This window comes from Embiotoca jacksoni, unplaced genomic scaffold (assembly GCF_022577435.1).
Source record: "Embiotoca jacksoni isolate LCO1_2020_lvr unplaced genomic scaffold, fEmbJac1.0.p SCAF_12, whole genome shotgun sequence".
Lineage (NCBI taxonomy): Eukaryota > Metazoa > Chordata > Actinopteri > Embiotocidae > Embiotoca > Embiotoca jacksoni.
The window spans coordinates 12,073,401-12,094,657 of record NW_027185252.1 but is presented as its reverse complement, the minus strand read 5'-3'; the positions used below and the strand labels follow the sequence as shown (position 1 = coordinate 12,094,657).

The following is a 21,257-nucleotide window of genomic DNA, read 5'->3' as shown; positions in this document are numbered from 1 at the left end:
GGTTTGGCAAGATGGTCTGAGGAGCACAGCTCTTTAACTGGAGGATCTCAAAGCTCCAAAACACCTGCTAAATGATAGCTTTAGATCGCTGCATGAGCGTACTGGAGGGTAGAGGCATTTTCATTTAAATGTGCCCATGGAGCAATAAACCCACTGAGCAGTTCCAGGTGCTAGTCCCTAAAGAAACCTGAAACACTTTTGTCAATGCCTAGCTGCCTTGTAGCAACATTATCTGTAATAACATGCGTATTTCAAGCTTATGAACACACAAACTGGAGTAGTGAATGATAATTTTGTTATAAAAATACACACTTTGTTTGCTACGCTAGTTACTAAAAGTAAAATAACAGTCAAATAAAATAGTGTTTGAAACAAAATACATGTGACTTTTACCATGTGAAGCATCACTAAAGTAATGTACATTTTTGTTCGACATATTTTAATACAGCATACACCAATCAGCTTTGATAAATAAATTGCTATTGAGAATAGTTTCCCCAGTATATTTAATAATTCGTCAAACTTATTAGTGGGTGTTCATGCAAATAAAGACTATTGGGGGATTTTCTCTATATCTTAATCTGGACAAAAGAGAAAGTGCCACCTGCACACAATCATCAACAAAAACAAAAAAAAACTCAGACTTTGTCTCAGTCACATCTTCTTCAGGACATGTGCAAATATCATAGGAAAAAAAAAACTAATAACTGGTGAACAGTTTGGACAAATTTACTGTATAAACAAATGCCTATTACTATTATAAAAAAAATGTCTAGGCTTGGCCTGACATTGGTGAAAAGACAGTTTGTGCTCTCGTTGTTTTACTACTCTGCCTTTCCCTTTATGAGTTTGCAAAGTCAGTTTTCATTATAGAGGCACAATTTGTGAAGAGAACACTGTTGTACGTATAGAAACTGTGGGTCCTTCAGTTTGAACGATGATTAAAGAGACTGTACAGCTTGGCACCACAGACTGTGAATGCATGATCCATTTGCAATGGTTTCCATGGATACCAGTGTTCTTGGAGAAATTTGCACTCACTCAAAGGAAAGTTTGCTTAATATTGCTATTTCAAGTGAGGGGGCCATGCATTTGTTGGAATTAAATTTTACATTAAAATGAAAAAATGTAACTTATTTCTAATAGAGCTTTGGCTTTCTGTTAAATAAGGGTTTATTTCACATATTTAACTTTGAAGTTCAGTAATTCTGTTATCATTTGAAATGTTGAATTTGCAGTCAAATTACTACAAATCTATTACCGCAAACCACAATTACATAACCTCACTATACAAAAAAAAATGTTTACTCCTTTGTTGATTTAAAAAAAAAAAAAAAAAAAAAAAAAAAAAAAAAAGTGTTTCACAGCGAAAACAAAAAATGAATTATTCAGAAGGAGGGAATCAATAAACGGTTATGAATTTACTTTATTATTACCCCTCCACTGGCATATATCGTTCACCCGCATCTCAAATAGGACAGCATCAAATATAGATGTTTGAATCAAAACATTTTGCTGATAAACCAAAACTGCAATGCATTAATGTATTTATCGCATCAACTACATTAAAGATGCTCTTTTTTTTTTTTCCTGTATTGCTTGGATCCAAATATATTTAGACAGATTCAGATTCCTTTGGTACGTTGAATGCACAAAAAGAAAACCTGTGGGTACGAGTGAGTTGACCACATGAGCAGTTGAAGCACAAGGATGACTGCCTCCAGCCATCATGCTGTATTGATACAAAAGAAAGGCAAAAAGACAGCTTTTGAACGAGGAATACTGATGTTGAATTCCTCAATTCTGTGAGCTGAATATAAACTGGTGAGGCTGGTTTGGATTATAGTTTGCCCAGTTTCTTGCACTTGATTCTGCTTTATAAACACATGGTGGCTTCAGAATTGGGCTTGTTGGCAGGATTGATGCCACACCCTTCTCATATAGCATGAACACTTACAAAATGAAAACAAAGTGATTAACCATAAAGGCAAAAAATAATGACAAGCTAATTAACACATCATTTGAATGCAAAAAATATTTTGTAAATCAAATTTTATAGATTTAATAGCACTGTTGCCCAATTATGAATATTCTTTAATTATTGAATGATATACATTTTGACTTATAATATGAGCACTGCACTTGGATTTAATTGTTTATCTTTTCATTTAAGCGGGCACGTATGCAGAGCACAATAAAAGATCATTTTGTTATACACCGAGTCATCCTGAAGCAGAAGTGTAAGAAAAGTTTATTAATAGTGACAGAAACCAAATGCAGCTCAGAGAAGGGCTAAGAATCACAGGGTGATAATTTTCTACATTATTACTTGAGTGCCATTTGCTCTATATTCATTGGCTTGATATAATATACCCAAACACGTGCACACACACCAGCTGTGTGTCACATGACCTCTTTTAATAGATGTGTGTTTCAAAGAGATCAAAATCAAAGGCTTGTAAAGCTGCTTCACACATAGAAATGGTCCATTAATGTTTCCTTTGGAAACAAAGGTGTCTTTGAATGCACCAAATCAAAGACGAAACAGATTACAGAAGTGAACACAGAATTTACATGGCAGCCATCTTTGATTTGCATTATACTCAGAGTCACAAACACAAACTGCAAAAACCAGTAGAAATACAAACAAGAGATGCCAAACCCATAAATAAGCAGTTAGCAGTCACTTAATATCTTAAATTTTTTTTATTCGAGTTCTATTTACCATTTGACAAAATAAGATATGATATTAGTTATGAATGCTTTAATGCCGAGACCTAATGTAAACTGCTGCATCATCCCTTCAACTCTAATTATTCCTTTTAATCATTATTTAACACCATAAACTCTTTAAAAAGAAGTGTATATAATGTATTTCAGAAGATTTCCAGCTTGTATTACTACTACTATATTTTCCCCGTCTGTGTCAGCTATATGAGAAGTCATAAATTAAATTCAAATAGCCGGGCTGTCCACAGATAAACTGTCTAATGGTTACCAAGGCCACAACACGGCTTCAGTTTCCAGTAATGAAACTCTGCCCAACATTGAAGGAGACGTCTCCGTCATCAGAAGAAGGAATGCTGATACCGACACACTATGCTTGATTCACCTCTTGTATAATCCAATCATGGGTTGATATGGTATGAAACTGTAACAGATGAACTCTGTCCGCCAACGGTGCTTCAATTCAGAGTGTTTCATGGCAGGATCGTTACTACTCGATATAATTTATTCATCTTTTCGGTGTCATTTATTTGTCTGTTGACACAGTTCATACTCGGGAATATAGTTTTATAAATCCAGCCCCTGTTTTAGGGTTAGGGTTATGTACTTACGTACCCACTGATACAACAATGGAAAAATAATGTACTTTCTACTGACTGTGTTTACATAGTCTGCTTCACATGTTTAAGGAGCTTAAGGCCAAGCTGAAAATCACTGATTCACTGACCTCTTCCTGTCCTGTATTTTTTTTTTTTATCAGAGGTATGGCCTGTTGCTCCAGTAACAGCCCCTCAGTGAAGTCACGATGTACTGAATGCACCCTCAGGGCACATTTACCGTGCGTCATTGCAGCAAGGTGAGAACATTAACCAGTCAGCAAAATGGAAGATTTCCAGCTCAAGTTAAATTACTAATTAAGAATTCAAATGTAGCATAGATGAATCGGTTGTTTCATGTTTGGATTCATGTTGGGACAGCTGAGATTATAGAATCTGTGTGCAGCTTTTCACAACACTGTATTTTGTTATGGGAACTGTGCACAAAAAAATGTTAATTGCAAGAAATGTCAAAAGATTAATAATTAAAAAGCCCAACTGAAGGCTTTTACCGTAGTCAAGTAAATCAGAGTACGTTTGGGAAGTCTGGACTAGCTGTGGTGGTACAGTATCGATTCAGTAATCCAAAGCCATCTCCCAAGTGCTTCTGATTTATCTGTCACATTTCATTATGACTCCTGCGCTTTGAAACTCTTTCTCTTTAATACAATACTGCAGAGAACGTTTAACCATCTGATGTGTTGTCTGTATTGGCAGGATGGAGAGGACTCCCTGCAGCAGTCTTTCACTAATTTGATTAAGAGCGATTTGCTCATATTATTTAGTTCAAAGATTTCACACTGATGCTGCAATTGAGATTCAAGGAGACCTAACAATCAAGTTTACATTCAGGTCCAAAAACAGGAGCAGTGTGACTTTTTTTTTCTTTTCTTTTTAATGACACTGTAAAGTAAATGATTGATACCGGAGGCTAAGTGTTTGTGAACTAACAGCGACAGTCAGTTTTTGTTTCCTTAAACCATAACAGGAATTTTTTTTTAACAATACGGCACGCAAAAGTGGGAGGAACTACTTAGAATGAGTGATCAGTAATGACCTGATAATAATAAATAATCAATGAATAGTTCCTGAATAACTCTAAATTGAGGACTATATAATAGAAAATGATGAAACAACAGTGAATAGAGTAACGATCACTTTCTTCACGAGTAGTTTCTGAACAAATTATTTGTCAGTCATTACTTTAATCATAATTTACTCTTAATGTGCACACCCCAGATAGTCATACATCACACTGAAAAGTTACTAAGTAGTTCCTCATCACTTGATGATTCCCTCGATAGGACCAAACATATTTTCCCCCAAAAAGTGATACATCGAGTTCAGTAGTTACTAATTTAACAAAATTTACTAAATATTCTCAAGTTCCTAAATGGTACCTCATCACTTCATTAGGACAAGTAGTGATTTAATGATTTCTTTAATAACAAATCAGACATAGCACTATATATTTCAACTCACTCAGATGACATACATATAACTAATAACAGTAAAATAAATTGTCTGTACATATGCTGATGCCTTAAAGGTCCCATATTTTGAAATTCTCTGGTGTTTTATCTTTTCTTTTTATCCATAAAAGGATGTATTAAGTATAAAAAAAAAAAAAAAAAAAAAAAAAAATCTCAATATAGTTTTACATCTATCTTGAACTTCTCTCTGGAGCTTTATCAAGAACAAGCTGTTTTTTGTCTGTGTCTTTAGGGTGCATGATGTCACTGACCCTCTCTTCTGGTTGACTGACTCTTTTCTGAGTGACGCATACCCAAGTCAACTCCAGATTTTCTTTGGTCTTGTAGCCAGCCAGTTCTGTGACAGAAATGGCCGCTCATTGCTTTCTTCTATTCTAATTCTAATTCTAATGGGCTTTGCTGAGGGCAGACAGGAGTGTGAGTTTGTGACATCACAAAGTCACAAAACGTTTAAACCGCACAGTTGCTGAAAATAGGCTGTCTGTCTTTATTTATTTATACAATATTGGACACAGAATATGTACCAGTGTGCTTAAAGGTGTACTTTATGCAATGTGCTTATTATCAAATGTTAGCAGGCAAACAGGCTAAACAAAACTAGTGATCTACTCAACATCAGCACGTTACCATTGGCACTGATAGCGTGCTGATGTTGGCATTCCTGGCAAAGTACTGCTTCACAGAGCTTCTAGCAGAGAAGACTCCTATGACCACCTTGATGTTTTCTTAGCCTTAGTTAAGGACTTGTTTTTGCCTTAACAAACTAAACATTAGCAAATGCGATGGTGATTTGAAAAAAATGCTTGTAATTCTTGAAATCCTCATGTTATGACACCGGCCTCGGCAATGACCTCCACAAATACAGTAGTATGGCTTCATGGAAATAGCAAGGACAATGGATACAAGATACGACTCAATGCCCGGAAAATCACATCTTTGTCTCCTGTCTAATTTCAGGGCCAACAGTCCACACTGCTATTTGTAGGTGATCGATTAGTTGTAAAGCCATCTATGCTGATTGCCATCGTAAGGGCTTTGTCTTGTATAGGTATGTTCACTGGTAGAGCAACGTAAGACCTACATGCTGCAGGCACGGCTTTCTGTCAATGCCATAGCAATATCTAGCTGTGGTGCTTAGCTCTGCCAGTGCACCAGACAGCATCAGTAATGAGTTTAAGATGTGGAGCAGTGTTGGCAGGCCAACCATGTTTTGAATGTAACATCAGTGTTGTGTGTTGGTTGCCAACGGTGTAAAGGATAGTTTGAAATCTGATTTAAACAGGCAGCCTGTGACAAACACACAGTCTCCAGAAATCTGCTCAGATCTTATTTTGGTCATGAATGTGGTTTACATCTGACTTGTAAATTAAATTACCATGTGAAATTTAACAAACTATTTAGATTTCAATCGTGACATGCCAAATATCAATAGATCCAGAGTGAGGGAAGCTATCCATTACTTCTGGTCGAGCTTGTTATTTTACTCAGGAGAGCAAGTCACTGACAAGAAACACCTGCAGCTGAGGAAACAATAACCATCCCTCCATTTTGTCTCACCATTTATTATTTTCAGGATCATGGGGTTAACAGCGTCACAAATAAATGTAATGGTGAATTTGGGACATACAGACAGTTACTTAGACATTTTAGAGGCATAGGTTGTTTATTTGAGACCAATGTTGTTGTTTATTACTATTTTCTGACTATTTAAAGACCATATGATTACTTAATAAATTGCTAATTAAATGAAATGATATAATAATTAGTTGTAGCCATAGTAATTTTTGTTCAGGCGATTCAAATGTATTATAAGTTGGAGTCATCCCAAGTGTTAAAACAAACGAACCTCTTAAAATTATAAGCTTGTGAGACATGGAAATATTATTACATTATGATAGACTATCACTGCTGTTCATTTCCCTCCATGAAGGACAGAGAGCTGTGGACAAGCTGACAATTTGGCACAAGAATGTTGCTGAGTGATAATTTCTGAATCTCATTCCACGTTACATAACACTTCTCCTTACAGTGAGAGGAGCTGAATAACCAAAATGCTCCATGGAAACATGCAGGCAGTGCAAGCAAATGTCAGCTGTCTTAACTAGTGATAGCCATTCCTGAAATATCCCATCATGCATCTGTCAAGCACTCTGGCTGCCATTTGAAAGGCCCTTCGTTCAAAATCTTGAATTCACAATTAATATTTGTTTACCTTATGAACAAATTAGAAGAGTACCAAAACAGCTTTGCCCTTGAGTGAACAAAGCCTTTCATCAACGTTTATTATAAAAACAGAGCAATGCAGACATTTTGCATTTGTGTTGTTTCGTCCTAATAACTATACAAACTGGGACAATTTGATCCAGAACACATTCCTAATTACAGCACAATTATATCAATGTTTTCTTTTTAATCATTTATACTATTGCATGCTGTCAGCTGTTTTATATTCTGATTCACATATTATGGCACTGTATTGTAAACACTGAAAAGTCTTTGTTTGAAAAAACTTTTTACGTAGACCCAGTAGACTGCATGAAATCACTATGTGACACCGATTATGTGATTGTATATTCTGCTCCAGATCACAGTATTCCATGTAACTTTAAAGGCAGCGTCCATTACAATGTTTTCTTTTGAGGACACTTGCCATACCCTGCAGAGGGACTGCCAGTGAGAGCAGCTACAGAAGCCCCTTGAGGAAAAAAATTGGATTTTGCTTCCACTTTCACACACAGACAGTGTTTTTGAGTGACAGACTCATTTGCCAGGTTTTGTGGGTGGATGTTTATGCAAATGCCTCTCCTCTGTGGGCTGAAATAGCCACCCAGTGACAGGCCAAAAGTAACTGGGTTGAAATGCAGGAGTATGCAACTGAGAGGCTGAAAGCAGTGCAAAATTCACATTAAAATCTCTGGCACCACACAACGAGGGCTTGATAAAATTTACCACATTAAGCCAGCCCACACAAAAGTTAGAATCGAATGTTTTTAGCTTTTTTTGAAAAGTGTTCAAGACATTTGACAGTGTTTATCCACAGTGGGAGCTTCAAAGACTTGCCCTCGTGTCAGTACTGTAGGGCAAAGCTGTAACAGAATCATGTGAATGTTGTTCATGTTTTCTCAGAAGGATGAATAGTGCGATAGCGAGGTTGACATTTTACTTTCTAAATGAATTTGTCATGTGAGAATCACAGCGGTTTTGCCTGAATTTGTTTTTACAATGAGCTGAATTGGTCCTTTCTGCTGTGAAGCAAAGATACCAAACTTTAATTTCACACTTCGTTCTAGTTGGATATAATGGAATAAAATTCATGGGGCTCCTTCTTCTGTCCTGAACGAGACCACAGGAATATTTTCTTTGGTGGTGGCAGGAAATCAGAAATCTTTACTCTGAATTATGCATGTAATGGCCATAAATAAATATTTTGTAATAATAATAAGATGAGACAGTCGTCTTCATCGACAGAGATCCATTACTAGTTATGTTTGCATTCATATAGCAACCTTTTTGAAGTCAAAGGAAACAAGATCACAACAGGGGCCAGTCCTTTGATTTATAAGGTCCACTTATCGTTAACTCATAAATTGCAAAATAGAGGCTGGATGCGCTGTGTCAAAGCAAGACATGCAATTACAAATGGAAATGTTTCCATGATAAGTATGTGTGGTTGAGGTGATGAAACAGAGCTTCAGCTTCAGCTTCAGCCAGGCACACAACTGCAAAAGTGATGCAACACCAGTGTGCTTCATGATCAGATGTAAAATAAGTGCCTGAAAAGGTCTGTAACTGACACTAAATAAAAGTAATTAACAATTATTTTGATTATCAATTCAAACGGTTTGATATTTTATTGATTATTTGATTATTTCTTTGGTCTGTAAAATGTCAAAAAAATTGTGAAAAATATCAACCAGTGCAACCTAAAATGTCTTGTCTTGTCCCCACCAACAGTCCCCAGCCAAAAGGTATTCAGATTATTATCATGGAGGACTAAAGGAACCAGAAAATATCCATATTTAAGAAGCTGGAATCAGATAATTTGAACATTTCTCAAAATGATCAATCAAAATAGTTGAAGATTAATTTTATTGATCAATAATCAATTAATCGACTAATCTTTGCGGCTCTACATAATACAGTCCTTTGCAGTGACTTAACCTCACATTTACAAACATGTAATGCTTGTCACTGCTCAAATGTTTCCCGCAGTTCAGTCATTTAAAACACAAACCAACCTAATGTCTAAATATCACCGTTTAAGAAAATTTGTTCAAAGCATAATAAATTAAACAGATGTGATACTCGCAGGTAAAAAACTGCTACTGCTCACCTCTTCATATTTTACATTTCTTTAATTTATTGTAATGTAAACAGTTTATGAAACCAGCCTCACTTCACCATTTTGACTGTCTACGACAGTGGTGGTTAAGATCTGTTACTTTGTGTTATTTTTATTTAATAGGTGAAGCTGAAAGAGTTGAATGGGAGCTTGAATGCTAAACAGGCAGATCTGTGGCGTTTCAAGAAGAATTTATGAGTAGTTGTGGGAGCTGGTGCAGTGTGGAAATACAGTCACACAAATCCACCACTGTTTGGAATTCATAAGAAACACGCATGGAAGTGGAATGCACACTAATAAATCAGACATGCATGTTTCCTCATTGCTTATGCAGGATTTTACTGGTGAAGCGCTACAGTTTTGAGGACAAGAGGTGTGGCTGCCTCACATCAGAAAATTAGATACATTACATAACCCATTACTCTGATTACAGTTCCTGCTGTAATGTGACATTATTATAGGCAACAACTGTTACCCACAAATTTTACTACAATTGTATTTATTGTAGGCTGTAAATCTAAAAAGGGAGAGTTATTACTCTATGACACAGCAGAGGATTGAGAGATGGACCCTGGGTTGATAGACTAATTTAAGAAATGTAGGTTTAAACCTGTTTGGGTAATTTCAAGGTACTGTGCATAAATATGTAATTTCCAGTGGTAGATGGCATCTAAGTAGAAGTAGATTTGAAGAACTTATATTTCACGTTCATTTTCAGTGTAATATTTTTAAAATATGAAGTATAATGAGCCTTTTAAAATATGATGCATTAACATTAACATTAAACTTCTGAGATATATATATATATATAAATAGAATTTATAGAACCAACTACAACAGTAAAATGCTTTTTATAAATTAAGACATAAGTACATTAAAAAAATAATATAATATAGAATAGTATAACAGTCATGGTTGTATTATGACCACTTTTACTTGTAATAGTACATTTAGCTAAGATTACATCATTTTTGTTATTAGGATGAATCATTAAAAATCAGTCTTTTAATTTGAAAAAACGTTGAGCTACAACTTAATTTTTTTCTCGCATGAGGCCACATTAAATCTATCCAGTCATTTTTTTGGTATTCAGTCACCACTTATTCCTGTGTAATGCTTTCCAGATAGTCTGAAAGCCATAAATCATGTCCTCGCTTTTTAAATTGTATTTCAGGGTTTCTTCCAGACTTGCTGCATTTCATTGCATCCTGTCTGCAGATCAGTTGGGACAACACAAGGCTTTAATTTACTCTGAGGCAGTTTGCAATGCACAGCCTGGGTATATAGTGGAGTGTTATCACTCTGTCTTCCAGTTGTCATGCTGCTGAAATAGTGCCTCAAGACTGAGATCACCAATCCATGTCAAATGAACAATCAGAGTTAGAATCACATGTAGGCCTACAGTGGATGATACATGTAAAGCAGCTCCAGTTAAAAATAAAGAAAGCAGTCAGGATTTATAAATAATACTAATTAACGAAAATAAAAAAATTATATTTTACGGCTGTATTATGTTGCATAACTGTGTTTGGTGCAATGAAATATGTGACATCATCTGTTTTCATTTAGCCCTGGAAAATAACAAAAATCAAAACAACATTGTGAGAATATTTTACTGTTATGTTGGACCCAGTCTGTCTTTGTAGGAAACTAAATGGGAAAAATAGTTTTTTCTGGACATTTAGCATTGCAGTTATCAAAAAGCGCTGGTTGTTAAATACATAACTACACAACTTTTGTGTTGGCAATATCAAGCCTAATGTGGTGGACTCTGCGCTTTACTGTATCATCAATTTGTAATGGTTGGAAAACTGAGACTTGTGTTTCCAAAGAGCCAATTTGCATCCATGTGTGACAGTGTGAGTGGTTCAAACAGACATTTAAACATGACAACAGTCTTTGTGGTTCTGCATCATTGTGTAAAATGACTTAGGAGTCACCTCAGAGCTTAATGAATTTTATTTTCCAGAAATAGCCACCTGGGCCATTTAAATGATATTTTTATGACAAACATAGAAAAGAACTGCTCATCCACCTTCAAACTCCACAATTTGTTCCTATAACGATCACAATCTAAGGGTAATGATTGACCTCATTTCAGCAGTTTTTGGTATATTTTTCACAAAATTGGCTAAAATTGACATATTGTAGCATAAAACATGAAGCTTCCACGCCCTGCATCATCTTTGTTTTTTTGTGAACACAGTCAGTGGACAAAGAAGATGGCTGGGACTTTTCACACTAATTCTTCAGGGTCCTTCAGTCTATCAAGCTTTTCGTTTTGACCTGGTTATTGCTCAGCAACTTTTTTTTTAAAAGCATTCACATACCAACATAGCTGCCTCAGAAAGATGAATACTAAAGAATGGAAATAAAATCAGGGACTCAATACCGTATCCAAAAGTCTGAGACAGACCTGAACATGAAAACAATATTTACAGTTGACTAAAATTCTTGAATTCTCCAAAGCTGCATTAGTTAAGCCCAGGATTTCAGGAGGGGATTGAGATATGGAATATACAAGATATTTACTAGAACTAAAGACAAATAATGCATTTCTCAGATAAAACAGATTTTGTGCAGTTGATCTGAGCTCTCCTCTTCACTGAATTGGAACTAAAATGGCCTCCAAGTGTACTGAACAATGGGGGTGAGCATAATGCAGTGTGACTACTGAGTGACTTGACTGAGATCCAAAGTGAATAAAAGGCCTCACTATGTGAGCCAGCGAGGCTGAGCTGCTGCAGTGCACAGGACTTGCGGGTGACAGTGCATTATAACATTTCACACACATTTCATTTGCCAATAAATCCTATTGCCATTTTCCACATGGCACACGGTCTGCGTCGTCAGACACAGTAATGATCAAATGAGCATCTGCAAATAATCAGAAGTAAGTGTTTCTCTTTCTGAAAATGAGAACTTTCTTTCAGTTTAGTGGTTGAATTAAGTTACCCTTTTAAAGAAAAGCTAGAAAACCCAAATACAGATTTGATAAAGTTAATACATAATGCATATTGCATGTAGGAGTCAAATCGATGTTCACAAGTGTGAACAGTTTTCTCTCAAGTGGAAAACCGAGGATCAGGACTGAAATCTGTGATGTCAGAGTCGCTTCTAACCTACTTTCAGCATTGTACTAACAATGAATTTGGAAACCCACTTTGTGGACGAATAAAATATTAATCTGAATATGTGTGTGAATATGTTTCAGTTCTTTTGTTGCTTTATCAGGCTTGAAACAAATTATAAACCCTAATCTCCAGAAAGCATCTCACTGCCACTCTCATACTTGACTTCTATTTTTTACCATTACCTATAATTCAATCAAACCATGGAAATAGTTGGAACAAAAAGGTAACCATCACAATTCTTTGCACCATACAGTTTTAATACAATAGTGAGCAATCTTGACATGCATGTCACTCTTCTGGGCTTCATTAACAGTGAATGCCTTGGAGGACATGCAACACAAAGCACATTCCTCTCAGACAATGACACTCCTTGACCCTGATCTTTGAAAACTGGCAAATTCCAACAAAATGAGACAAAGAATAAGACATTTTTCCTCAGCCAGGGGCAGATTAGTGGACTTAGCGACATAGCAAGAATATGCCATATGAAGCTGTTTCCTGGGGCCACGTGAAATTTGTGAATGATTGGAACACTGCAATGAGAGTTTGAGGATTTAGGCTTGCATGAAAATACCAGCATCTCCAGAGGATGTGACTGGAAAAGAGCGTTAACCTGGAGGAGGAAATAGTCTAACATGTCTTGTTGTTGCTGTCTGGATACTGAATACCTCTTTATGGACTTAAATTTGTGGCAGGAAAGAGAATTTTACCTTTTACTGAAAGTTATTTTTAATTTGGCTACTCCAAAAATCTGAGTCACATTAGCTGCAGTCAGTCCGATTGTTCATTGGACTGAAAGCACAGAAACACCCAGGACACGACGGCATGACATCAAAGACCCATCAAAGACAGTCGCTCATTCACCTATGAGTAGCTCAGAGTCATCAGCCTACTTCATTGTGATTGTGTTGGATGTGGGAGGAAACCCACGCAAGCACAGAACAGACAGGCAAAAAAGAATGGAGAATTAAATCTGTCTTGCTGTGAGTGCTACTGCACCACTGTGCTGCCTCTGTGTACAACTTTTATTCATGAAACGGGAGAATGTGATAAAAAATACAACTGCATAAATGAGTCATCCGAGCAATACATCTGGATTTCATTGTGTCACTGTTGTGTTCAAAATGCCACGATATCAAGGGATGGGGTCTGTCCTTTGTCTGAATAATCACCTTAAATAGTTAAGAGCTTTAACTTTGAAAATGTTGTTATCCTCTGTCGCTGTGGAACACTAGTGGGGTATTTCAGTGGCATGGCTGGAGTATACAACCTCCAGCCCTGCTTTTCTTTGATGTGCTCTGAAGCCATCCTCTACCAGGAACTGAGAAGATCAAAGACGTGATTTTATCAAATGGTGCTCTTGTCGACTGTTTGTAATGCTTTATTCTTCATCAGGAACACCCACTCTGTCACCATGATGCCATAGGAGACACAGTGCTCTTTTAAACCCAGTGGTGATCTCCCCGTTATCCAGATGAAAACGGATTTATTCAAACCTCCCATCAACCAGCCCTATAAATAGAAGCTTGTGGAAAATCTTTTGAGAGGGGAAAAAAAAAATAAGCTGTGCTCTTAAGCTGTTATTAACGTGCTGATAGAAAAATGTCAAATGTTATTTTGGAGCACAGAATTTTCCGTAAAAATAAGCATAATGCTTCCCAGTAGTATTTGTGACATGAACTACTAAATGATCATCATTACTAAATGATGAAATTATCTGAAAAAATACACGGCTGATGCTCGGTTGTTACTGCACATGCTATTTAACTGCGGGCTGAATTGTAATGGTAATCACATGCTGTATGTATTATTGCTTAAAGGCTCTAGTGGAAGGGTGGGTGAAAGACACACAAATTTGGTTTATCATCCAGCTTGATGGAGTTTATTCACTTAATATAGCATGTGAAATTTTTTTAGCAAAAGTAACTTTTACAAAATTAATTAAAATACTTTAAACCTAATATTTTTTTAGGTTTAACCTCGATTTTTTTTTTTTTTTTTTTTTTTTTTTTTTTAAATTACACATTAGTGTGTTTGAAAATAATGTCCCAAACTACTATATAGCCTATCATGTAGCAGCCCTCAGCATGGAGTCAACCAAACAACTGCAATCGATATCTGATTCCTGATTCAAAACTACCGCCTGTTATCGAGGCTGCTGTTATGGCAACTGTTATTTTGGTAAGTGCCACAAGGGAGAAAGCTCCATAAAGATCCCGGTGTCATTATTTTTCACCCAAAATCGAAAGGTTGACTCATTATTTTTGGTTCAGTGTGCCGTGATTAATGCCCCTCCTTTATGTCTCACGTTAAACGCACCTCACCTCTGAAGTATGCAGCCTATTGCTCTGTTTTTTTTTTTCTCTCTCTGCTATCTGTAAATGTTTGAAGCAGCTATGTGTCAAGAAGGGCTTTCTTTGTAATGCATGAAGAACTACATGAACGTGTTAACAACAAAAACTCCCCCTGCTAGCTAGTGCCACTAATGCACAGAATAATTACAAGCCTTATCATAACTGTTTACTGTTAAATGTTCATCTGTCTACCTGCGAATGCGAGCATGTGTATGGGTGTTCTATGTGTGCATTCATGCACATATGTGAATTACAACTGCAAACAGGTCTGATGATACAGCTATTTTGATCGAGAAGCCTTTGATATGATTATTGCTCAATTCCAACACACAGTGAAAACACGTTGCATTGCTCTATGGCAACACTGAAGAAGCAGCATCCCTACAGAACAGCTCTGAAAATACTAATACTCTTTTATTAAATAAGCCTAATATGTTTAATTATTAACATTTGCACTTAACTCTTAAATCCTATCCACAAGTTTTAAATGTTGCATTGCTTGAGCAATGTGATCCAATCGTTCCGTGTGACACAGATGCCAATAAAAAAAAGTGAAGGATGGGTCCGTGTCGACCATTGTTGGTCTTCATATGGATGACACTGACATAAATGTGTAAACACACCAAAATTATCTTTGGATTTGCAGCCATTTTAACTCTGTGCTGATGTGTACAAAAACAGCCATTTTAAATTCACAGTGTTGATAGTGCATTTTGAATTCAGTCCAACCAAATGAAAGATCCCCTGTTTGGCTTGTGCTGGTGTGCTCTTTACTACACCCAACTCCTCTGGCAGCTTTGTTCTTGAAGTTGACACATTTCTGGGCCAACTACATATCTATGTGTGCTCTTTGTTTCATGGGCCATCACACTTCAAACATGCAATTAGGGCAGAGGTAGGAGTGATTGACGTGCACATTTAACTGACATGATTAAGATCTTATCAATGCATACAGAAGTCCATTAAATCTACAACTATTTCAGCATTAAGGAAGATGACAGAATACTCACCTTCTTTAGGAGGCCGTTTCACTTCTGCGCTCAGATTGCAGATCTGCCCAGCTTGTAGTTGGGGCGACAAGCAACCCTCCGTTTGTGGATTTAAAGGTAAAACCACGTTGTTGAGCATGAGCATGCTCTCTGATTCTCCATCGCCTAAATGCTGAGGACATGTGCATTTTGTGTACACGATCCCACACGTCTCCACTGTCCCTTTCTCTAATTTCAGGCAGTTTTCCAGCCATGTACAAAGCACTTGACACCCAAACTGGCTAGGGCTTGCCTTATTCAACACCAAGAACTCCACAATAGACTTCTCCTCCTCATCCAGCTTCTGTGGCGTCAATCCGTTGTAATCATAAGGGAAAACTCTCCGGAGTTGAACAAAATTCTTGTCATACAGCAAAAATATGTAAATATTCTTTGAATCGCACAGGTACACTATAGACTCGTTGACTTTCAGCAATTCATTGATCTTTTCATGTGAGTAATGATCAAACTGATAAGCAAGCAAAGAATATTCAGAGCAGCTCAAGTCTCGCTTGTATAGCTTCAGGTAGATGCTGTATTTGGTTGGGTCTGGGTTCTCCAGCGTCCATGTACAGTTTGTATAGTTCTTGGGAAACATTTCAGTCACCGAATATGATCCATAAATGACCCCCTTGACCAGAGTGGAACACCAATAATCTTGGGCACCAGTTAATCCAAACATAACCAGAAGATAGGTGGAAAATATATAAATCAACAGGTTTCGAATAGCCTTCATCCTATGTCATTTGGCCTGCAAGGAGAGATGAAGAGAATTACACAAAGGAATGTTAAAGCCGAGCACACAAGAGACATGACGATCTCTGTCAAGTCTGACTGAAGTGCTTCACATAGTTCTTGGCATACCACGAAAAAAGGGGGAAAAAGACACATTAACCTCAGCAACATGTCTTTTGCTTCTCAATCCTGCCTCCTTCACCATACTTTGTGCAACCATTGCCACCTTGTGGTTGCTTCAGCCATTATTTATTTATTTATATATTTTTTATTGAGGGAGGTGGGTGCAATAATGTGAGTCATTTAGACGTTATTAATTGGGTCCTATTTGGTCTGGCACGATCCCTGGAGAAATTCAAACGTGGCTGGTTAAAATATCTGACATAAAAAGACAAACAGTGAAGTCACAAGCCGGTGCAGTCATCTCGAGTTGTGGGGATGCAACTGCTCATTTTATGCAGCAACCAGGCTCTTTTCAAATCTAGCTGTATTCTTCGGGATTTAGGCTGTTTCCTCACAGGACAGTTAGATAATATGAGGAAGACAAATTCACAGACTCAAATGTCTCTCTGCGTCCGCCCGGTCACCATGGCTTCTATTTTTCTGCGCGCTTTTGGTCCACCACACGACCTGCATGTCTCCGAAATTCAGGGCTTGACATATTTGACAATGCAATTTGATAAAGAGCCAGTGTGTGAGTGTGTGTGTGTGTGTGTGTGTGTGTGTGTGTGTGTGTGTGTGTGTCAGCGTGTGTTTGAGCTTGCATGCGTGCGCGCGCGCCTAACTGTGTTTGCGTGTGTGTGTGTGTGAGCGAGAGATGGGGAGAGAGGGGGGAGAGAGAATGCAATGCGATGTCCTGATTGCTTTAATCCTACAGGCAATGCAGCTGTGAGCAGTGTCACAGCAGAACGTGCATGTGTCCGCGCGTGTCTCAAACTGTGTGTGCATGTGTGCGTGTGTCTGTGTAGGCGTTCAAATCCAAAGTAGGCTATAGGCACCAGTTTCCACAGAATAGATAAATGTTGCACTTGCGTCTCCAACTTCTTTCTTTTTGACTGATAAAAACCTGTCCGTCACACCACATTAGAAAAATGTGGCTTATATAAGGATTTGTGGACGCAGTGCTGAGTTGGATCAGCTTTTTGCGCGATAAATCCATATGATTCCACATCCTTCCTGCAAGATTCATGGCCAAGGCTGCACGAAAATCAGTATTGTGGAGACGAGAAATCGGTCGTCAAGAGACGCTGATTTTATTGCCGGGCTTCTAAGAGCAATTTCGTCTCGAGAGGGAATCTGAATATAGAGACGGGCTACATCTCATGCAGTGTCAATTCTACGCACGGCACTTTAAAGTGATTTTTGCCTCTTAAGAGAGAGATCAGCTCTTAAAAATCATCTGTTAAGCGTCCTGGACTAATGCGAGCGGATGAACACTCCAAAGCCATCATGTTGAATAGACAGAGCAAATATTTAACAGGGGGAGGCTAAACTTTAACTGGCAAATGACATATGAAAACTGACATTTCAGTTGCTTCAACAGCTTCATGCAAAAAATAATAATATAAAATTTTAATTGTTATTATTTTGATTATAATAGTAGTAATAATAATAATAATAATAATATCTTACCTTACACTGCGGAAGCTATGGCTATTTTTCCAACATACTTGACCACATCCTTTATAAATAAATTCTGCAGCCCTCCAGTGAAGCAATACTCCCCATTCCCGACAATAGAAGTCCGGCGCAACAAGATGGTTCAATGGATGAAAATAAAATGCGTTACACTCCGGTCTGCCCGCTCATATCCCCCCCGTCTTCTCCTTCTTCTGGGTTTTTCCCATCAAAACGGAGCGCAACAACACACGACAGCCACCGGAGAAAGAGAGAGCGAGAGAGAGGGGGGAGAAAGACCAAGAGATACGGAGAGATGGGAAGGAATTCTTGGAGTGATGAAAAGAAGAGAGCAATTCTTACAGTATTACCATAAATTAATTCGGTAGACTCCACGTCTCTATTTCCCACTGATATGTTTTCTCCAGCAAGTCGCGCAACCCCCTGTGTGGAAAAAACAAGGGGGAGAAAAAAAAAAAGATCCGTAGTGGGTGGATGTGAGATGTTGGGGGCTAGTGAGTTACAACACAGAGAGAAATAGACGCGCTTTGCTTGGTGCTTGCAGAGCTCCAGGAGCAGGCTGCAATATCACGTCACACTCAGCCGCTAAGATAAAGCACGTACGTACGCTTCTTACTGCCGCTGCGTCTGGCGCCACCACCACTTTCTTCCCTGCCCTCCTCCTCCTCCTTTTTTTCTTTTTTTTTTTTTCCCCCCCTCTCATATAGCCTCCCCTTAATTCGAGTCAAAAGGGTTTCCCCCCTGAACTGGACCCTCTCAGTTGTGCTCAGACAACGCCGCGCTTTGCTGCTGCAGTGTTCTCCAAGCAGGAATATTACATGGACTTTTATTATTATCATTTCATTTTTTTTATTTATTTATTTTTTGTCAGGTAAAGGGGAGTGCATGAGTATTTACATGATCATAAATACAAACCGAGCGCTCAATCAGTGGGACCTGAAAGCTTGCTGGTGTGTTTGGTAATTTTTCCCTTCCTCTCCTGATGGGTGACAGCCACTGTTTTGGTTTCTTCGCTGGTTGTCGGTGCGCAGCAATCTGCACGTCCTCCTGTTCGCCGCCTTCACGCTGCTGGGGAGAACAAATGCTTATGGGGCAACTTGTGCTCGTCTTCGGAAAGTTGTTCCGGGTTGCCTTGCACCTTGCAGGTGCAAATAAAACCTGATCTTTTTCTTTCAATACCTCCTCAAACACGTGTTCCCATGGGGATGCTTATGTGTGCAGCCCTTGAGCGACTTGTTACTCTTAAAGGCAGCTTTGACGCGTTTTTTCTCCTACTTTGCCCTGACATTCTGAGAGGCATTCATTCAGCAATCAACAGTCAATTAAATGCAGTGTAAGCTCCAGGCTTCAGCAGTTGGTCACTGACAATGGCTCTGCAATAGCTTTCATTGCCTATTGGCTGAATTCACGGGAAGAATGGGACTATAATGGACATGGGGACGGGGAGTTTCACAGTCATCTGAATCGTCTGCTCATCACATTGGATGACGGAGGTTTTTTTTATGCATAGGTGGGTGTGCTTTATCTGGGTCAAATAAAGCATCTGATAGGCTTACAATCTTCATATGCATAAAAAATAATGTATGAGAAATGATTGTGCATGGTTAATTTGCATATTTTGAATGATCTGCATATTCAAAGCATCATTATATTGCTTTGTCTTGATAGAAACAATTGTTCCCCACAATTGTACCATGTTGTTTTCTCTTCTTGGAGGAATGGGTCAGCTGCTTTAATCATTTTGCTGTGAACAGTTAACTCTCATTAGCCTGGCCGCCTCTTTCAGGCCTCGACTGAATGCGTTCCATCTGAGCAGATGCTGCGTGAAGAGCCTATTTGTTTATTTATTTCCGGGAAGTTTCAGTCTGCAGTGTTTGTGTATTTCTGGAGCATTCTTTGGAAAGGCTGGCTTACAGAGAGTATCAGCCACGGCATTGTGAGAATCTGAAAGAACTTGTTTATATCCCCCCACATCCTGTACCATGCAGCGTTTACAACATTGTTAATCTGGTGCCAAATTTATAAAGGAGATTGGAATCATTCAGCACAGTTGGTTACCGTGGCCTGCGACTGGTAGCTTTCTAATTCCAGTCTTCTCCAGGGAGCCAGTGGAACATCAGGTGTGACCTCAAGCCAGCCCACTTTCCACGGCCATAATGAAGACTCTGGCGTTTAGGGAGCTTTTGGCTCAGTAAGCTAAGAGGTGGAAGAAATTCACGCAAAGCCTTATTGAACAATGAAAACACAATAAGTATCTCTCCACTGACTCATGGGGAGGCCATTTGCCAAGCGTTAGGAATGCTGCCATCACTCTCCTCTGCAAGGACGTTGCCAGAGTCCAAATGGCAGCCTGCATGTTTGCTTGTTTTGCAACCAGGAGGAAAAGAAAAATAAATTTGTGAGGAAGTGTAGTTCCATGTTGTCAAAGCTGAATAAGAAATGATGGCACAACTAGAAAGTCTAATTGGGATAGCGTGACTCTTTGTGCAATTACATTGCAATGTGATATCTCGAAATTGCTTTCAATGACTTGAAAGTTAAAAATGAGCAAATAAACAACATAAATAACAGGACGCAATCTGTGTTGTGAGAGTGATTTGCTGTCAAATGACTACAACAGACTGAATAGCTGGTGCAGGAAACATATAGTATTTATAAGCATACATTGACAAAAATATTTTGATATTGCATACAGTTAGAGCTTACTAGTGGCACATGCAGCAGAACACTTTATCTGCTTCTAGAATCTCTAAAACGTGTGATATTTCACATCTAATAGCAGTTGCAGAATCTGTCATATTATTCTGTCAACTCAAGAATCTGTCTGAGCACATGGATTTTGAATTATTCATGACCTCGCATAAAGAATAGCCCTATTATCACCTGCTCCTATTTGTGTGACTAAGCCTGCACCTCATGCAAGCGTATGCGTGTACGTCTGTTTGACATAATGGCTGTTTTACAGCGTTCATGTTTATTACAAATTCCGATAAACATCAGTCTATTGATCATGTGATACACGTCAGTTTATTGACATAAACCAACCATTATGCATCATTATAATATGGGTGATTTAGGAGAATATAAACTGATCCCTGTCATAAAAAAAAAATCTCTGCTTTCGTTTTTCTGTGTATCTATCAGTGCGCTCGGTGCAGGCAGGCGATTTTCAACACATATGCAGGCCCATAGGGTGAATTCTCCAGACAC

At 38.2% G+C, this 21,257-nt stretch overlaps 1 protein-coding gene across 11 annotated transcripts in view; it reads right to left on the bottom strand.

Moving 5' to 3' along the window:
* adgrb3 (adhesion G protein-coupled receptor B3) overlaps positions 1–18,612 on the bottom strand; it is a 110,780-nt gene extending 92,168 nt beyond the window's left edge. For 4 of the 11 annotated variants that reach the window (XM_069144851.1, XM_069144854.1, XM_069144853.1 and 1 more), the window contains exons 1-2: positions 18,042–18,609; positions 15,657–16,425 (exon numbers count right to left, since the gene is read on the bottom strand). In XM_069144851.1, coding sequence (XP_069000952.1) covers positions 15,657–16,410 — 754 coding nt within the window. In that variant the 5' untranslated portion in view covers positions 16,411–16,425; positions 18,042–18,609. Of the gene's footprint in view, positions 1–15,656; positions 16,426–18,041 lie in introns of all 11 variants that reach the window. The other 7 variants (XM_069144855.1, XM_069144858.1, XM_069144856.1 and 4 more) reach the window with 6 other exon arrangements.
* Positions 18,613–21,257: the final 2,645 nt, after the last annotated feature.